Source organism: Lissotriton vulgaris, chromosome 1_1, assembly GCF_964263255.1.
Source record: "Lissotriton vulgaris chromosome 1_1, aLisVul1.2, whole genome shotgun sequence".
NCBI classification, from domain to species: domain Eukaryota; kingdom Metazoa; phylum Chordata; class Amphibia; order Caudata; family Salamandridae; genus Lissotriton; species Lissotriton vulgaris.
This window is the reverse complement of record NC_141685.1, coordinates 1,329,625,216-1,329,641,901: the sequence shown is the minus strand read 5'-3', so window position 1 is coordinate 1,329,641,901 and position 16,686 is coordinate 1,329,625,216. Positions and strand designations below refer to the sequence as shown.

The 16,686-nt window shown below is 45.8% G+C and overlaps 1 protein-coding gene across 2 annotated transcripts in view; it reads left to right on the top strand.

The window, feature by feature from the left end:
- Positions 1-16,686, top strand: part of SENP1 (SUMO specific peptidase 1) — a 195,765-nt gene that overhangs the window by 77,055 nt on the left and 102,024 nt on the right. For both annotated transcript variants that reach the window (XM_086966231.1, XM_086966241.1), the window contains 3 exons: positions 13,539-13,623; positions 14,245-14,431; positions 15,259-15,412. In XM_086966231.1, the coding sequence (XP_086822357.1) occupies positions 13,539-13,623; positions 14,245-14,431; positions 15,259-15,412 (426 nt within the window). The remainder of the gene's footprint in view (positions 1-13,538; positions 13,624-14,244; positions 14,432-15,258; positions 15,413-16,686) is intronic.

The window sequence follows — 16,686 nt, the reverse complement described above, 5'->3', positions numbered from 1 at the left end:
AGCCTTGAGTTGCATATCAAAGGCCTTTGAAGCATCCTTCCGTGAGATGCTTGTCACTTAGGAATCCTGTTTTAAGGAGGTGACCCCTCCTCAGGCTCTGGCTCTGCCCTTTGAGAATGCGGACTCTCATCTGCAGTGGGTCAGACCCCTGTCTGGTGTAGACCAGCCTGCCACTACAGTCAGTCAGCACACTAGTAGTCGGTGGATTTCAAAGGGGAACCTCTAAGGTGCCTTATTGGTGCATGTATTAATAAATCTATCACTGGAATCGGTGTGGACTTATTTGTACGAGATGTTTGATACCAAACACCTCTAGTTTTATTGAAGCCATTGTGTAGTTGGGGAACTCGTAAACTCCGGTGTCCAGCACATATACTTAAAATAGCTTCCCTATTCACTTGAAATATCAAAGAATCGACTTAGATATCACAGGGTCACATCTGCTCATGCAGAAATTGTAGGAAGTTGGGTTTCTGTTGCAGTAACCCTCTCTCCCCCCGTCCCCACCTTTTTCTACACTACTGATGCACTTTGACTTGATGTGCCCTGGGTCCCTGCCAAACAGGTTCCCAGGGCCTGTGTTCTTTCCCAAAACTGTACCTTGTAACCCCAATTGAAACCGCTCTGGCCCCATGTCAGTCCCTTGTAAAAGGTACCATGGGAACCAAGGGCACTGTAGCCAGGGTAGGCCTCTAAGGGCTGCAGCACTTATTGTACCACCTTAAGAGGCCCTGAACCTTTACCCACACACACTGCCATTGCAGGCTGCATGTTTTGGTGCAGAATAAAGTAAAGAGACGACATGGCACACATCCCTGTGTACCATGCCTACAACCCACTGCCCTGGCGTAGGTCAGCCACCTCTCTAGCTGGGTGCACTATACCAGTGGTGATGGTGCAGGTGCATGAACCCTGTACCCCTACAGTGACTAGACCGATTCTTAGACATTGTAAGTGCAGTAATGCCATTAAGAGTATATGGTGTGGAGAGTTCGTCATTACAAACTCCACAGCACCATAATGGCTTTACTGAAAACTGGGAAGGTTGGTATCAAACTTCTGAGCACATTAAACCCACACTGATGCCAATGTGGGATTTAATTAAAATTCACTTGGAGGGCATCTTGGAGATGCCCCCTGAAAAACGACCAGCCTCTGGTGGGTTCCCTGACTAGTGCAAACCAACCTGCCACCACAAGACCGGTTTCTGGACCCCTGGGGTGGGAGCCTTTGCTCCCTCTGCCCATAAACAAAGCCTTTCCTGCACGGAGGTGGTCCCACCTCCCCAGGACAAGAAGAGCCATCTGTGGCAGCGGAGCTTCAAAGGCCTTGCTGCTTTAGCAACGCGACCCCCAGCCTCTCCTGCTATTAGGAGCAGACCCCCTTCCTGTCTGCCCTCCTTTTCAGCGGGTAAACAGTTGGGAAAAATGAGCACAGCCCAGAAGGTGTGCCCACCTCTACCAACCCCACCTGTTGGGTGGGGAAGGCGAGGTAAAGCCCACTCTTCAGTGCCCGCCATCTTGCAGATGGCAGCCACTCCCCAATCAGGATTTTGGTTTGTGCCCACTTCCCCACTTGGGGTGAGCACACCAAGGGTGTAGTCACCCTAAGGTCAGTAGCCCATTGGCTACTGACCTTGAGATCCCTAAAAAGCCCCCTAAATACAATATTTAGGGGAAGCCCGAGCCAAAAAGACAGATTCCTGCAACCTAAGAAGAAGGACGAAAAAGACACCCAGCAGAGAAGACTGCAGAGAAGAACTGACTTGGACCCAGCCCTACCGGCCCGTCTGCAGTTTCCAGAGATCCTGCACCAAAAGTCGCCTTGTCCTGCAGCCATCGACCTCCAGAACCCTGGGAGGACTGATTGCCTTCAACAAAGACCAGATCTCCTGTGAACAGCTGCTCTGTTCTAAAGAAACTCCCAAGACAGACTTTGGGCCCTCTGAGGACAAAGAAACCAGACGCCTGGAACCACCACTGTATCCGATGCCTACGGCCCAAATCCGGGTGGCCCACCGGTTCCAGCGAGGTCCCCAAGCGCTCCAGAGTATGAGTCCACTGTGGGTTGACGCCTCAAGGACTCCCCGACGTAGCCTGCAGCCTCTGCACAGGGACACCACCCCAACCGCGGGTGGCCTGGTAAGGTAAAAACCAACCTTAAAAGACAACCCTGCATCCAGCCGTCCTGCGCCCTGGAGAAGAGAACCTGATGTGAACCTACGTCCCCTAGCCTTCCAACTTACCTGCCCCGCTGTTGGTTCCTCCCAGGAGTCTTCCTGGATGGAGCTTGCAGCCAGAATCCAAAACCGTCAACTCCCATTGAAAACAGGGCTTCCAACGCCAAAACAGCAGCTGTGGGTGTATCTTGTGTGCTTTGCCCCGAGCTTAAGTCCAGGAGCTTTGCTCCCACAACCTTGTGGCCTGCTCGTGAACCGCCTATCCCCCATTGGATAACATTGGGCCTCAGCACCCCGCCGCCCTATTGCCGCTGAGGGTGATCTGAGAGTGCATTCTCGACCCTGGGGGAACTCTGGATCTAACCCCAGAATACCGACTCCCACAAACAAGTACTTACCTGTAAACCGATAACTTTATTTCCTCTCATAGGATCGCATTGACCGCGTTTCTTTGAAAAATCTTTAGTGTGGAGTTGGTTTGTATGAAGACTTGAAAAACTGCAAATGTACCAAAAGTGTATTACTTAACTTTTGTCTAGGAAATGTCTCACACTGATTTGCAAAAGTAACTTACAAAGTAATCCAAGAAGTAATGAATATTGTAATCTACAAAGTAACTGAAAAGTAATTATGATTATTGACTTACCTGTAAATCAACCAACGGCATTTGAACCTGTATTCAACTGTAATTAATTGCATAGGTATTGCAAAGTATCATTTCACTTACCTGCACCAGGCCTGGCTTGGGTCTAGAAATAAAAGAGCTAAGTAATATTTTTATACAAGCACATTGGTCTGAGTTCGGTCTTTGAGTGTGTGACATCATGTCTTTCCTGAGTTGGTACAATAAATGCTTAACACTACCCTCTGGGAAAGCCTTGCTGCTCGCCCACACTACCACAAATAGAGAGTAAGGTGCTATCTACTTTTTACCTCTGCCTACCTTCGGGATTCCACTTGACTCTGTGCACACTGTACCTCATTTTGGTGTGGTATATACAGAGCCAGCTTCCTACAGATATGTGCACACATGTAGTATAGTGCACACTGCCATAGGGCTGTGAGACCTGCTGTAGGGGTGACTTAACTATACTGCATGCAGTGTCTGCAGGCATGGCACTAAGGAGGTGTGCCATGTGCTGTGTTTGTCCTGCTTAATTTTATTTATGAGCTTGAAATGTACAAATGCACAGCATTTGGAGCAAAACAAATACCATTGAAGTTCTCTCAATAATTACACAGTGCAATTTTAAATGGACACTATATATTGTCAGTAATAAACCTTTCTAAAAGAAAAAATAAAAACAATTGTGACGCATGTGCAGACTTTTCCCAAAATGTTTGCAAAGCAAGCATACACATTTTCGGAGCGTAATTAAATTCTTTTGGTTTTGATTAGTAGTAAGTAGTAAAAAAGTTAGAGCTATTGGTATTATAAACGATAATGTGTTTTACTTACATTATTTTGTTTACAGTGGAGTGAAAGTGTTTATGAGCTTTTAAACATTGCGCTCTCCTTGAGCAAAGCGTAGACAGATTGCCGCTGTGATTTTGTGTGTTGTATGTAAAGCGACACAGTGAGGGTTTAGTTGAAACCTAATGAAAGTTAGAGCTATAACCGCCACCATGAATGGCAAGATTTTTCTAGTGTTGTATGTGCAAGGCTGCCTGTGTCACTATTGGGGGCACCACATGGGGGCTGACGAGGCGAGTGGTGTAAGGCAGCACACAGTACTGTTGGGATGCACACTGTGTGCACACAGAGGTGGGAGCTGCAGGGACTCTTGAAATCAGTGCATTTACCAGTAGCTGTGGAAGGTAACTGTCCCTAACTGTCCCTGGCTCCATACATTGGGTGGATTCAACCAGAGTATTATTATTGTTTTAATATGACCTTTCCACACCAACAATAGTCATTGTTCTGCAAAATGAGGTTTTGTTTTGAAAGTCCAGCCACTGAAAAAATTGTGACCTACTTTCTTCGCGGAATCTCCTCGCTCGTCTGCCAGGTTACTGTTAGGAAGAGTATGTGATATGATTTTTAATAATTCACTAATTATTTTGCTGCGTGCATTTTTGTCTAGGATGCAAGAGACAGTTAAAAGGTGGAATGTCATATAAAGGCATTTTTATGCATATGCGCGCCAGCTACTGTCAGTTACAAACATATATGACGCTGTCTAGTGTCGATCAACAAGCCCTATTTAAAACAGCAAACATTCTCCCACTCACTGCGTATGATTTAGTGTGATCGGCATGCTCTCGGCAGTAACGCACTTTCTTCATAGAGCCATTTGTTATGTATTGAAAGTAGCTTGTGGTTGCTAGTTTGCCCTCCGGTGTAGAGAAGAGAGAGACAAAGAGATTATTGCTACAAATTATTGTGTTAAAAATAAGATTGTCTGGGGGAGCTATGACTTGGGGAAGACTGCCACTTCTTAGAAAGGAGAAATAAAATTGTGATATTGGTTTGTGGAGGAAGGCGGTGCCGTTCACGAACAATTAAAAATGCACTTAAAGTGAAAGCGCTCTGTTCACAAACAATTAAAAGCACGCTTAAGCGGAAAGCGGCACTGTTCACAAATAAAGTGGCGAGGCCATGCTGTGTGATAAAGCACACCTCTGCCACTCCTTACATTTCAATTGAAAGCTGCACAGTGGAGAAGAAATAGAGAAAGGCGCACTGCTATGCTGTTCGTTAAGTTTAAAGTGAAAGTGGTATTTGACAAAAAACAACCTAGGCAACTGATATTTAGGACATAAAGCAATATAAAAGGACAATTGGCTACAACTTACTACAAAATTGGGTATTTTATTGATGATTTAAAAATTGAAAGATCAATGACATTGATCTTTCAATTTTTAAATGCTTTGTTTTCCCTGACCTAGGAACTATTGTATCTATGTTTTCAGGGGGTCCTTGCTAAATATACGTCATTAAAGTGAAAGTGGTGCCATGCAGAAACAGCCATACTGTGTAATAAGTGGAAGTGTGTTGTTGTCAAGAGGGACCGGGGTGGGATGGAAGTGTACAAGGAAAAGGGAAGAAAAGCACAGAGATGCAAAAATGAACACACGGCCAAAGCAGAATGAGAAGAACAAGCATGTGAGTGGTGCGCGCGCGGCCTCCTCTTTTTAGAAGCACATACTTGTGCTTGTGGCTCGCTCCCGCAAGCTGGATGCCGCAACAAGCACGAGTATGTGCTTCTAAAAAGAGCAGAGCTACGGCTAAAGTTCTCCTACGCAGCGCATGCGGGCAGCGCATGCGTGCTGCGTAGGCGAGACCTAAAAAGGAGGCACTGTCCTACACCAATGCATATTTGTGAAACTTTTTACGGTATCCAAGTAATACTGCCTGAAAAATATGGTATGCAAGCCTTAATCTCCCAACAATACCTGCAAAAGTATATAGAGATAAATGATATGCTTATCATTTTTTTTAATAAACACATTTTGTGTTTTGAGACATCGGTAAAACAACAAATTAAAGTACAATAACCTTGCTCCACACCACCCCTTCCCAGATGCTCAGGAAGATCCAAGTGGATCACCAACTTTGGGGGGGACGCGCTACCAGACAAAACTTCTAGGCTATAGTATTTCCCCCCTCCTCCCATTTCCCCTACATCTTATTACATTTTTGGAGACATCCCCTGACAGTATAAATCGGCTTCTCCTGCTCCGCTCACTAGTCTATTCCAGGCCTCCACTTAGCTAGTGTCTGGGGTGTAGACATTTCCACTGGCACGCAGTGTACCTTTTTAGCGCAACCACTTTAGATATGCCCATGAACGTCCAGTCCCCTCAAGGCCCCTCCCTACCTCATTTAGGAGGCCCAGTTGAGCAAGTTTAGGTGTCGTCTCAATCGATCGACCCAGACCTCGAGAGACCGAATAGGCCATCCGCTGCCCATTGCCAATAATGTGCCACTGAAGAGCACTGCCACCCCATATGTAAGAAATCTGCTTTCGGAGGTGAACAGCAGAGGCAGTGAGGTTCGGGGACAATACAAAGGAAACCAACTGCCTGCCTGCTCTGATAAACAACAACGGCGTAGGTCCTATATTTTCTAAGGCGCTATTAAGGCACAACTGAGACTGGTGATTCCCAAAAATAATCATACCACTATGATGATTATTATCTGGAAAAACCATTAATTTATTCAAAAATATATTTGCTTTCAACCATATGGTAGATGTATGCAACTGTCACATATTAATCAGGGCGCCAACGAGAAAAAAATCAAACCTAAGTGGGAGTTTAGGGGGCATCCCAGCGGGAGCACTCCCAGGATAAAAATAGAATCCTAAAAAAAATGAGGCTCCCATAAAAAACAACTCCTGTTTAATAGAGTAAGTGTACTTGGGCCCCCCAGCCATAAGGCTGGACAAACCAAAAAGCTGTGAAAGACAAAGTGAAAATGGAATCGCCACTGAGTCTATACTGGCAGACCCAGTGCAGTATGTCCGATGGAAAACTACACACAGACCAATAGAGGGCGTGGCAATGGAAAGCGGATGCAGAACCCAAAAAGAGAATGAAGGGACCATTGGGGCCGCGAGGCCCAGCTAGATACTTACAGGAACCAAAAATACAGCTAATATCACAATTCAGGGGTCAACAGGTGAGCAATGACGCACAATCCAAGGAGGTCCCGCCTCCCGCCCCACAGTACATATAATGAGACAAAGCTTAAAGCTGGGAGGATAACCATACTGGTGCACCTAAGAGTAGAAGAGTGCGGATTACCTGAATGCCTTCCCAACTGTTCCAGTCCAAAATGGGGCAACAGCATGTGCGGAGATGAGTCTTCCAATAACTGGGAAAGGAGATCCTCAATGCTCCCTCTGGGCTGCCCCCCTCCTTGCCCTCGAGAATGCATATTTTGATGAATATTGAGATCTATGTACTTCTAATCGCTGTTTTCTAATATATATATAAATGACTAGGGGTTTGTCAGTTGCTTACATCTACCATGTGGGTGAAAGCAAATATATTTTCTAATAAATGATCGTTCTTCCAGATACAATATGATCATTGTGTTTTTTTGAATGACCAGTTTCAGGTGCAACTTAATAGTGCCTTAAAAAATATAGGCGTGACACCTTTGTTGTTTATCAGAATAGGCAGGGAGCTTGTTTCCTTTCCCCTCTTCCTCCCTCCTTATTATAGTTCCAGGGGCCCTCTTTGTGGGAATGTTCTGGGTGAATGCATGCGCGCCAGCGCCGCCGTGGCGTGTAATAGGTCCTATGCAGATAGCGTAGTTGTATATGTTAATCATTTACTAGCAGCCCGTCCCGACGTTGTCCGGGAGCAATTAGGCTCCAGGGCCCCCGCCCGCCCCGACGTTGTCCGTGGGTCCCCCGGAGCCACGTGGAGAAGTGTGGCTCACTGGTTAGAGGAGGCAGACCTGGAAGCAGAGGTCAGCCTGGGACCAGGGTTCAATTCCCGGCTCGGCGGGGTCTTGAGTCCTAAAATGTCCGTGGACTCGACAATTCTCGCTCCGGTGCCTACTCAATTCACGGGTCCACACTTTGCGACTCTGGGCAATAGCTTGCTTAATCTCCACAACGGCCCCTCGCGGCGGGATGCCTGGCTTTCACCTTGCGGATACCCTGCTGGGGTTATCTCACAGGGGAATACCAGGACGAGTTCCCTAAGCAAGCGCTTAGAGACCAGTTGGTGATTTGCGCTATATAAATTCCTGTACATTTATATTTACATTTACATTCCTCCATATATTGCAGTTTTATACCTCTATGTTTACTTTGCACGCTTTTGTAACCTACACACGTCACTTTTTAGGTTTTGACTAGCCAATGCGTACGAAGTACGCATGGCTAGAAAAAACTTAATGATGTGTGTGTGTGAGGACTGGACCGTCCCCACTCTCTCATTGGCTAGCTCCATAAATGGAGGCTAGCCATTGGGAGACGGGCCTGTCCGTCAATGCCGGACCAGATTCGGGGGGCGTTCCCGAGAATTTTTGGCTTTTGGCTACGTAACGCTACGTCAGCCAAAAGCCGGGAACGCCCCTGAATCTGGTCCGGCATTGCCGGCACCTGCCTACTTATTTGGCCGATTTTCGAGTATTTTGTCCGCTGGCAGGTGCCCACCCTGCCAGGGACCTTGCCGCTGTTGTGGTACCCCGAGCGAGTGCCCACCTCGCTTAATATTTAGATGTAAGGCCGGTGCCCACCCGGCATTGCTCCGTGTATTCACCGCCGCGGCCCCGAGTGAGAGGAGGAAGCAGCGCCTGCCTTCAAGCCCGGGCCGCGCTGGGATTGGCCCAGCGGGCCGAGCCCCCTTCCGCGTCATCGCAGGAGGAGGAGGAGAGAGCCGGAAGGAGGAAGCAACCTGCACCGACCGTCCCGAGGCTCCCGAGCACAGGAGGAGCCCCGTGGAAAGAGAACGTCCCTCCGCGGCCCCTGAGAGTCCAGAGGAGCGGGAGCTCTCCTCCAGCAGCCGCCGGACCCGGTGAGTGCCTGCAAGGGGAGAGGGGCGTCGGGACACATTGTCAGTGTCCGCCCCTCCCCCCGTAGTGCGATCTCGCACCAGGTCATCTGGATTTGGGTGCTCTAGCATAAATATTTTCCTGTTCTGCCCCATTTTCACAGGTTACTCTTAATGACCGTAATGTATCAATCGCCAGGGTATTATTCGAGATCGGGTGTGATAAATAGCACATCAATTACTCAGGATGCTTAACTGAGGCGCAAGACAGTTTTTAGGCATGTGCAATACCACATCGGAGTGGCACCCCCATCATCTGGGAGACTTCAGCGATTAGATGCTGGGCACTCCCGTCTTCCATCTCTCATCTCCCTCTGAGCTAGTTAGAGGACCCCTCCCCCCTTGTGTATAGATTGCTTTTAAGAACATAAATAAAGACCTTAATGGATTCGGAAATGTCAAAAGATTTTTTAAATATTGGCCAACAAGTTTTCAGGATTGTGCTTAGTTATTAGTGTCCTAAAATGTGTAGCGCGGAGATAAAATCATGTATTTGTTGTACAAATTCAACCAGTATACCTATAAACTGCTGTATGAAAAAGCAGTGCTAACGTGAGACCAAGCCAAACAGTTACAAGAGGCAGACTTCCTGTGACAGTGCTGACAAAAGCAAATTATCAGCTATCACTTCACCTGTCAATAGCGTTCAGATTAGTGAGTTTGCTGACGGGTATCAGTGATATTGCGCCACATTTACAGCAATGTGTAACGTCAGTCTGGGCATGGTGTTGGCCATGAGGTGAGAAGGGGGGTTTCACATGCTGAGCCGGAAATCTGGGGACTCAGTGAGGTAACAGAATATACCAAGCCTTTCAAGAGCATTGATCTGTACACTCTAAGACATCCCACAGTGTAATGTCTTTCGCTAAAGCTGGCTGTGCTAACTTGCCAGAAAGGGTCTCAGCAATGTTTTTAATTCCTCACAAAAGTATTACAAGTGTACTGAGCAGATGTAACAGGACCTTTGCCAGTGGTTGGATGCGTTTGGACCATACCATATGTTTACCTTCCACATAATGTTAGCACAAGTTTAAAAGTGGATGTCACTGGACCTTTGGAAGTTCTTGGATGTGTCTGACAACAGAAGTGTCATTCTGACGTAGATGTGGGTAAGTGTGCAATGTAAGGACAGCATGACTTTTACCACTCACAAGTTTTACTTCACAGTCAATACTAATATCAGTGCTCAAAACCCTAAATAAACAAGCATTTACAATGCAATGGTTTTGCCTTTGTTAAAGTTAGAGCTATTGGCATTGCTCTTGACATTATTTTTATGTATGTTTTTTTTAACATAAATAAATGGCATTGTCATTTACAATGCCACTAGCTTTATCTCTCGCAAATGACACACACAAACACACACATAGCCCCCCCACACACACACCCACACAGAGCCCCCCACACACAGCCACACAGAGCCCCCCACACACACAGCCACACAAAGCTTCCTACACACACAGCCACACAAAGCTTCCTACACACACAGCCACACAGAGCCCGCCACACACACCCACACAGCACAAGCAGGCAACAGGGGCACACAGAGGCACAAGCAGGCAACAGGGGCACACGGAGGCACAAGCAGGCAACAGGGGCACACAGAGGCACAAGCAGGCAACAGGGGCACGAAAACGGAGGCACAAGCAGGCAACAGGGGCACACGGAGGCACAAGCAGGCAACAGAGGCACACGGAGGCACAAGCAGGCAACAGGGGCACACGGAGGCACAAGCAGGCAACAGGGGCACACGGAGGCACAAGCAGGCAACAGGGGCACACGGAGGCACAAGCAGGCAACAGGGGCACACGGAGGCACAAGCCGGCAACAGGGGCACACGGAGGCACAAGCAGGCATCAGGGGCACACAGAGGCACAAGCAGGCAACAGGGGCACGAAAACAGGCACAAGCAGGCAACAGGGGCACGAAAACAGGCACAAACAGGCAACAGGGGCACGAAAACAGGCACAAACAGGCAACAGGGGCACGAAAACTGAGGCACAAGCAGGCGACAGGGGCACAAGGAGGCACCAGCAGGCAACAGGGGCACAAGGAGGCACCAGCAGGCAACAGGGGCACACGGAGGCACAAGCAGGCAACAGGGGCACATGTAGGCACAAGCAGGCAACAGGGGCACACGGAGGCACAAGCAGGCAACAGGGGCACACGGAGGCACAAGCAGGCAACAGGGGCACACAGAGGCACAAGCAGGCACACGGAGGCACAAGCAGGCAACCGGGTCATGAAAACAAGCACAAGCAGGCAAAAGGGTCACAAGCATGAATTGTAATTTAGACGGGGCTGAAGTGGAGAACGGTCAGTAGGGAAGTAGTGCGGCTGGTGCAGTGGTATCAGACCGAAAAGTGTGGCTGTGTGTGTGGGGGGCTCTGTGTGTGTGGGGGGCTCTGTGTGGCTGTGTGTGGGGGCCTCTGTGTGGGTGTGTGTGTGGGGGGGGCTCTGTGTGTGTTTGTGTGTGTCATTTGCGAGAGATAAAGCTAGTGGCATTGTAAATGACAATGCCATTTATTTATGTTAAAAAAACATAAATAAAAATGTCGAGCAATGCCAATGGCTCTAACTTTAACAAAGGCAAAACCATTGCATTGTAAATGCTTGTTCCTCCTGTAGTGCAGTATTATACCTCTATGTTTACTTTGTACGCTTTTGTAACATGCACACGTAACTTTTTCCTCCTGTAATGCACCGTTTGGCTCACTTTTGTAATGCTCCGTTGGCTTCCTCTTGCTCACGATTGTTATTTTTGCTTCATTTTTCCGCCGCTCACCGCTCCTAAATAAATAAATAAATAAATACCCTACCTCATCCGCCGCTCACCGCTCCTCCCCGTACCTCTGTTTACTTTGTACGCTTTTGTAACATGCACACATAACTTTTTCCTCCTGTAATGCACCGTTTGGCTCACTTTTGTAATGTTCCGTTTGCTTCCTCTTGCTCACGATGTACGCTTTTGTAACCTGCACACGTAACTTTTTCCTCCTGTAATGCACTGTTTTGCTCACTTTTGTAATGCTCCGTTTGCTTCCTCTTGCTCACGATTGTAATTTTTGGTTCATTTTTCCGCAGATCACCGCGCCTAAATAAATAAATAAATAAATAACCTACCTCATCCGCCGCTCACCGCTCCTCCTTGCCTGTTTGGCGCCCCACCCCACCTGTCTGCCGCTCCTCACCGCCTGCCCGCCGCTCCTCACCGCCTGTCTGCCGCTCCGCGCCATGTCAGCCGGTCCTCCTCGCGCTCCTGGACGCCGTTCCTCCCCGCGCTCCTCACGTCAGCACGCACGTCGCGGCCGGCGCTTCTTCCAAGGGACTACTTTTTTTTTGGCAAATTTTTTAAATAAAGTATATTTATTGCGTTTATATAGCCTATGTCCATCTGCACACCCTCACGATTACAACGATGTATCGGGTGTGTGGATTGGCGCTGTGGTTCCCGAGTTTACCCGCCTCAAAGGTTCAAAGTTCTTCCTTTATAATAGTAGTATAGATAACCACTCTGAAGTATAATTTACATAAAGCAGGGAAAGTTTTAGAGCAGAAGCAAAATATTCCTATAACTACAGACTTTCCCATAAAGAATTCCTTTGTGTAAGGGTTCAATTATAGGAAAGGAATGTAGTTCAATGCTAAATCTGAAAACACCTGGCATTGACCAAGCATCTGCTGCGAGATTAGAGACAGTCGAACGAGCGGGATGACAAAGAGTATGTCTGGGATACATAACAGTTACAAGGGTCTACACATTTGCCAGGTAGCAAGTAGAGTCCCTGGTAGCCCCCCCCTTCGGTTTTTGCAGGGATGTGAACACCATGCAATAATCTCCTTAAATGGACGAGCTTCGTCACGTGAGTCAGAAACCCTCTGGTTCTTGTATGAGTGGCAGCACAAGCTCAGTGTAGAGAAACATTCCAAAGGTTTGTGTTGGAGTGAGCATCTCTGCTTATCGTGAAAAGTGCTGTCTCTAGCACTCCCTTTCTAGATAGCGAACCCATTGCATCATATATTTCATTTAATTTTTCATTTCATAAAACTTTATTCTGTTTTACAATGTGAAAACCATAAAAGTCACAATAAATATACACATCTCAGAAAATATACATTAAAAAGTTTGAACTCACAACCTTGATACAAGAAGAATCACAAGTAAAATATGGCAAGTGAAGTAAACAAGTTTCAATACATCAAAAGGAAAACACACTAAAAAGATACCTAAAAACTATGAGTACCTCCTCCCCCTAGAATAACTAATATTCCAAGCAGGCCCTGTTTCTCACCAGCGATTTCAGGTAACCTACAGTAAAAAAATATACAGTCTGGTTTCAGCAGCTGCAAATATAAAAGTGCTGGGCGAACCTGGTTAAAATTAAGCCTCTTTAGAAGGGGGAGTGAAAAATGTCTCCGAGGTACTTCATAGAATCTGCAGAAGAACATGAAGTGTAGCAGATCCTGTGCAATCTGGCTGTCTATATCAAGAAAAATGAACTTGGCAATAGTTATATTTTGTTTTTCTGTAAATGTGTCAATCTATGGAATGAATTCCAAGTTTCTAACTCCAATTTTCCAGCTAGATTTTTGGGGAGCTCTAATGCTTTTATTAAGGCATATTGGTGGTGTTAAAGTGTATTCTTGGTCTTACCCCTTTGTAATTTTTCTTTTCATATTCTTATGTTAATGTTAACTTTCCCTTTCCTTGCATCCACTGTTCTTGATTTCTTTCACAAATTTAGTACCTGTTCATTCCTTGAGTCTTTACAGCTGCTTTATAAATGCAATATTCAAAGAATGAAATGGCAAATTAGTTTTAACTATGCTTCTTCTTAACTTTTAGTTTCTTATTCAAAAGCATGCCGCATTGGATCAAGCTTGTGCGTCACCAGCTCTAACTAATCTGCGTTTTCCCCAAGTCCGAACAGGTAACAATTTACTTCTGGGGTTTTTCCAGTGGAAATTTGTATACTTCATGTGTAAAAAAATGTTTCCAGTCATTGGCCAAGAGACATCTTTGTACTAATGGTGTTGTGCAGTAACCAATCGTGTTCTGGTGCTAGATATGCATGGAATCCGTGTGCAGTCTATTGGGTCTCCTGAATAATGTTTGCAGATTAATCTCAGGTGTCTGGAATGGTGCGTGTAGGAGCACATCAAATCAAACTGCCTTAAGATGGCCACGCTTTCAAGTATGGGTGTTCACTTCTGTCTTGATTAGTGACTGCTTTGCCGTCAGAATAATATCTGAAATGTAGTCACCTGCTTTTTTTTCTAAATGAAGACGTCTGTTTTGTTGGACCAAGTCTATAAAACTCATACACGGGTCTGTGGATATGTGGCTATTTTAATATGAGCCATCTAATAGCAAGTTTGTTTCATTGTATGCTGTGAGCTGCACCTGTTTCCACATTGCATGAAGCATTGTGCATTTAGTTTGTGGCCTAGCGTGTTGAAATTGAGCTGTGTAAGTCTGCAATGTATGATCACCCTCATTTAGGCATTTACTTACTCTTGGGCTTGCGGATTGCTGTTCTTCTCTTATAAAGGAATGTCTTCATCTGAAAGCTCCAAAGCCTCTGGTGATAGTGTAACGTTAAGGCAAACTGCAAAGGTCATTGTTGACAAGCCTACTGCCAATGGACATTCAAGACACCCTGTTCACGCTGTTTATACTACATCACAGAAACCAAGGCCAGGTAGAAGCTTGAACCTCGAGAGTTGGAAAACACCAAGGTAAACAATTCACCTCTTTAGCTCTTTTTTTAAACCTAATGTGAAAACTTGAACGTATAAGATATTTTATGTGCCCAGTTAGTGCCAGGCTTCAAAAAATGACTGCCTGAAGACAGTTTCGAATTGCTTCCTAATGTCCATTCTGTATACTCCCAACCAAAACCAGATGGAAATCTGAATCAAATTTAGAGTAAAAAACAAGCCTTAATCTTGACTTGCAGCCATACATTCCATATTAACTCTTTCTGCAGGTTACCCTGCTTAAAACAAGCAATCGTTAAGGAATGCCTGATGTCAGCATGCCATGTTTATGAAAAAAGTAATACAAAATTTACAATATTCTCTATTGCCTGCCATTGCTGGTAGGTATCCTCAGATCCCCAGGTTCATAGTGTCCTAAAATAGCTCATGCAGCAGATAAGGAGGGTAAGGTTGGGTGATACCTGTGGTGGCACTCTTTTCCCTCTGCCCCCACCACTTACCATCCCCTCTTGTTGTTAGGCCTCCCTCCTCCTGAAAGGCTTTGGCACTACCGTCAGAAGCCAAATATGAATGTATTTAGTCTTCTGATAGTTGTTTGTAATGCCGTTTGCTAGACTTACTTAAAAAAAAAGTTTCAATGTTTAAGAAAAAAGGTCGTTATTTGAAAGCTGTGTAAGATTTTCTCTGGCATCCTTAAGACATAAGTGACAAAAACATAAGAAAAAAAGGAAAAAATTCTATCTTAAGAACTGATTTGGTATTTTGCTTCCGATTGTTACTGTGATCTTAATTGTGCATCCCTCGTGCTTTTGTACATCTTTGAAATATACATTTTCTTTCCACAGTGGTGCCCTCACTACTGTTGGAAAGTTGAACCACCATGTTTCTGCGTATGAAAAAGCCTTTCCCATCAAACTGACGACTAGTTCATCTTGGGGTGGTTCATACCGTCGTAGTCCCATAAAGGCTCAACGGCGATGTATAGGTGCAGCAGAAGAGGTAAATATATATGATGATTGTGCCTCCGGATATGTTTATCAAATGATTCTACTTTATAGTTGAAGCATTTATTTGAACCTGCTATGAATCTCATAACTGTGCTGTGACTGAATGGCAGTAGATGGCTGCTGTATGTTTTTCAGCAGGCTTTTTCCCCATTTAAGTTTCCTGAATACTTTTGGTCCTCCCTGCTTTTCCCCTGCACTAGTACATTGATATCCACTGTATAAACTTGCCTGTTGTACTCTCGATTCAGTTCTCTCTGATTGTCTTAAAAGAACATTGCTCTTTAGTGTCGGCAACCAACCATTCATTTAATGAGATTAATGATATCAGTACAGTAAAAAAGATGGTGGGCCTCCAAAAAGATAAGGCCCATGATCGAAACACTGTTTCTTCAATTTGCACTATCTTTGTATCTCCCTTTTTTCTTTTAGATCTGTTAATCTTTCACTTATTCTTCCTTCATCTCCTTCTCTTTATTTGTCTTCATCTTCCCTTCTCACATTCTTTGTCTTTCTCTTTCTCCATCTTTCTTAATTTTTTTAACAGTATCCCCTTCTTTTGCTTGTCGTCTCCCTGTCTTTGTTTATGTATACACCACACTACCTGTCTTCCTTGCTTTTTAGGTCTCGACTACAGCATCGCTTTAGCAATGCTTGTTTGTTGAGATTATAGTAAGGCTTTCAAAAGTCTATCCAAAACTGTGGATCGGGTACAGTTCATGTGAGCCAGGCGCGTGCACATAGCCAGCCACATCGCACACCACCATTTGTCTGAGTCTCGGCATCAGACTTCGAAGCAAGCCGCTCCCCCGCCCCCCAATGCCACTCCCCATTCCCCCACCACGCAATGCAGAGAGCTTGTTTTTTTAACTTCAGCGCGAGGCGCGTGCTGTTTTTTTTTTTTTTTTTTGGGATCCTTTATCTGCATTATAGAAAGAAATGGAGCACCAGCGCCCTCTTGTGGCAACATGCGTGCGCACGCTTGTTTGGACTAAAGGATGCACGTGTCATCTGTCCTGACCAATTTGTTTTCGAATCCAGCTAATCCCCGTTTTCGCTCGTGCGCAGTGCAGGGTCTGCACCGATCTGTTTGCAGCTGCTTGTTTGCTGCTATTTTCAATCCACTTCGTCTTCGTTGACTGTGTTCGCGGCTAATGTTAAAACCAAGGGTGAAGGCCTTAGGCTGTAGGGCGGACTGTGGAGCATGGAAGGCGGGCGAAAAACCAGCAAAGAAAAACTTTGTTTTTACAAATAGACAAAAAAGGACAG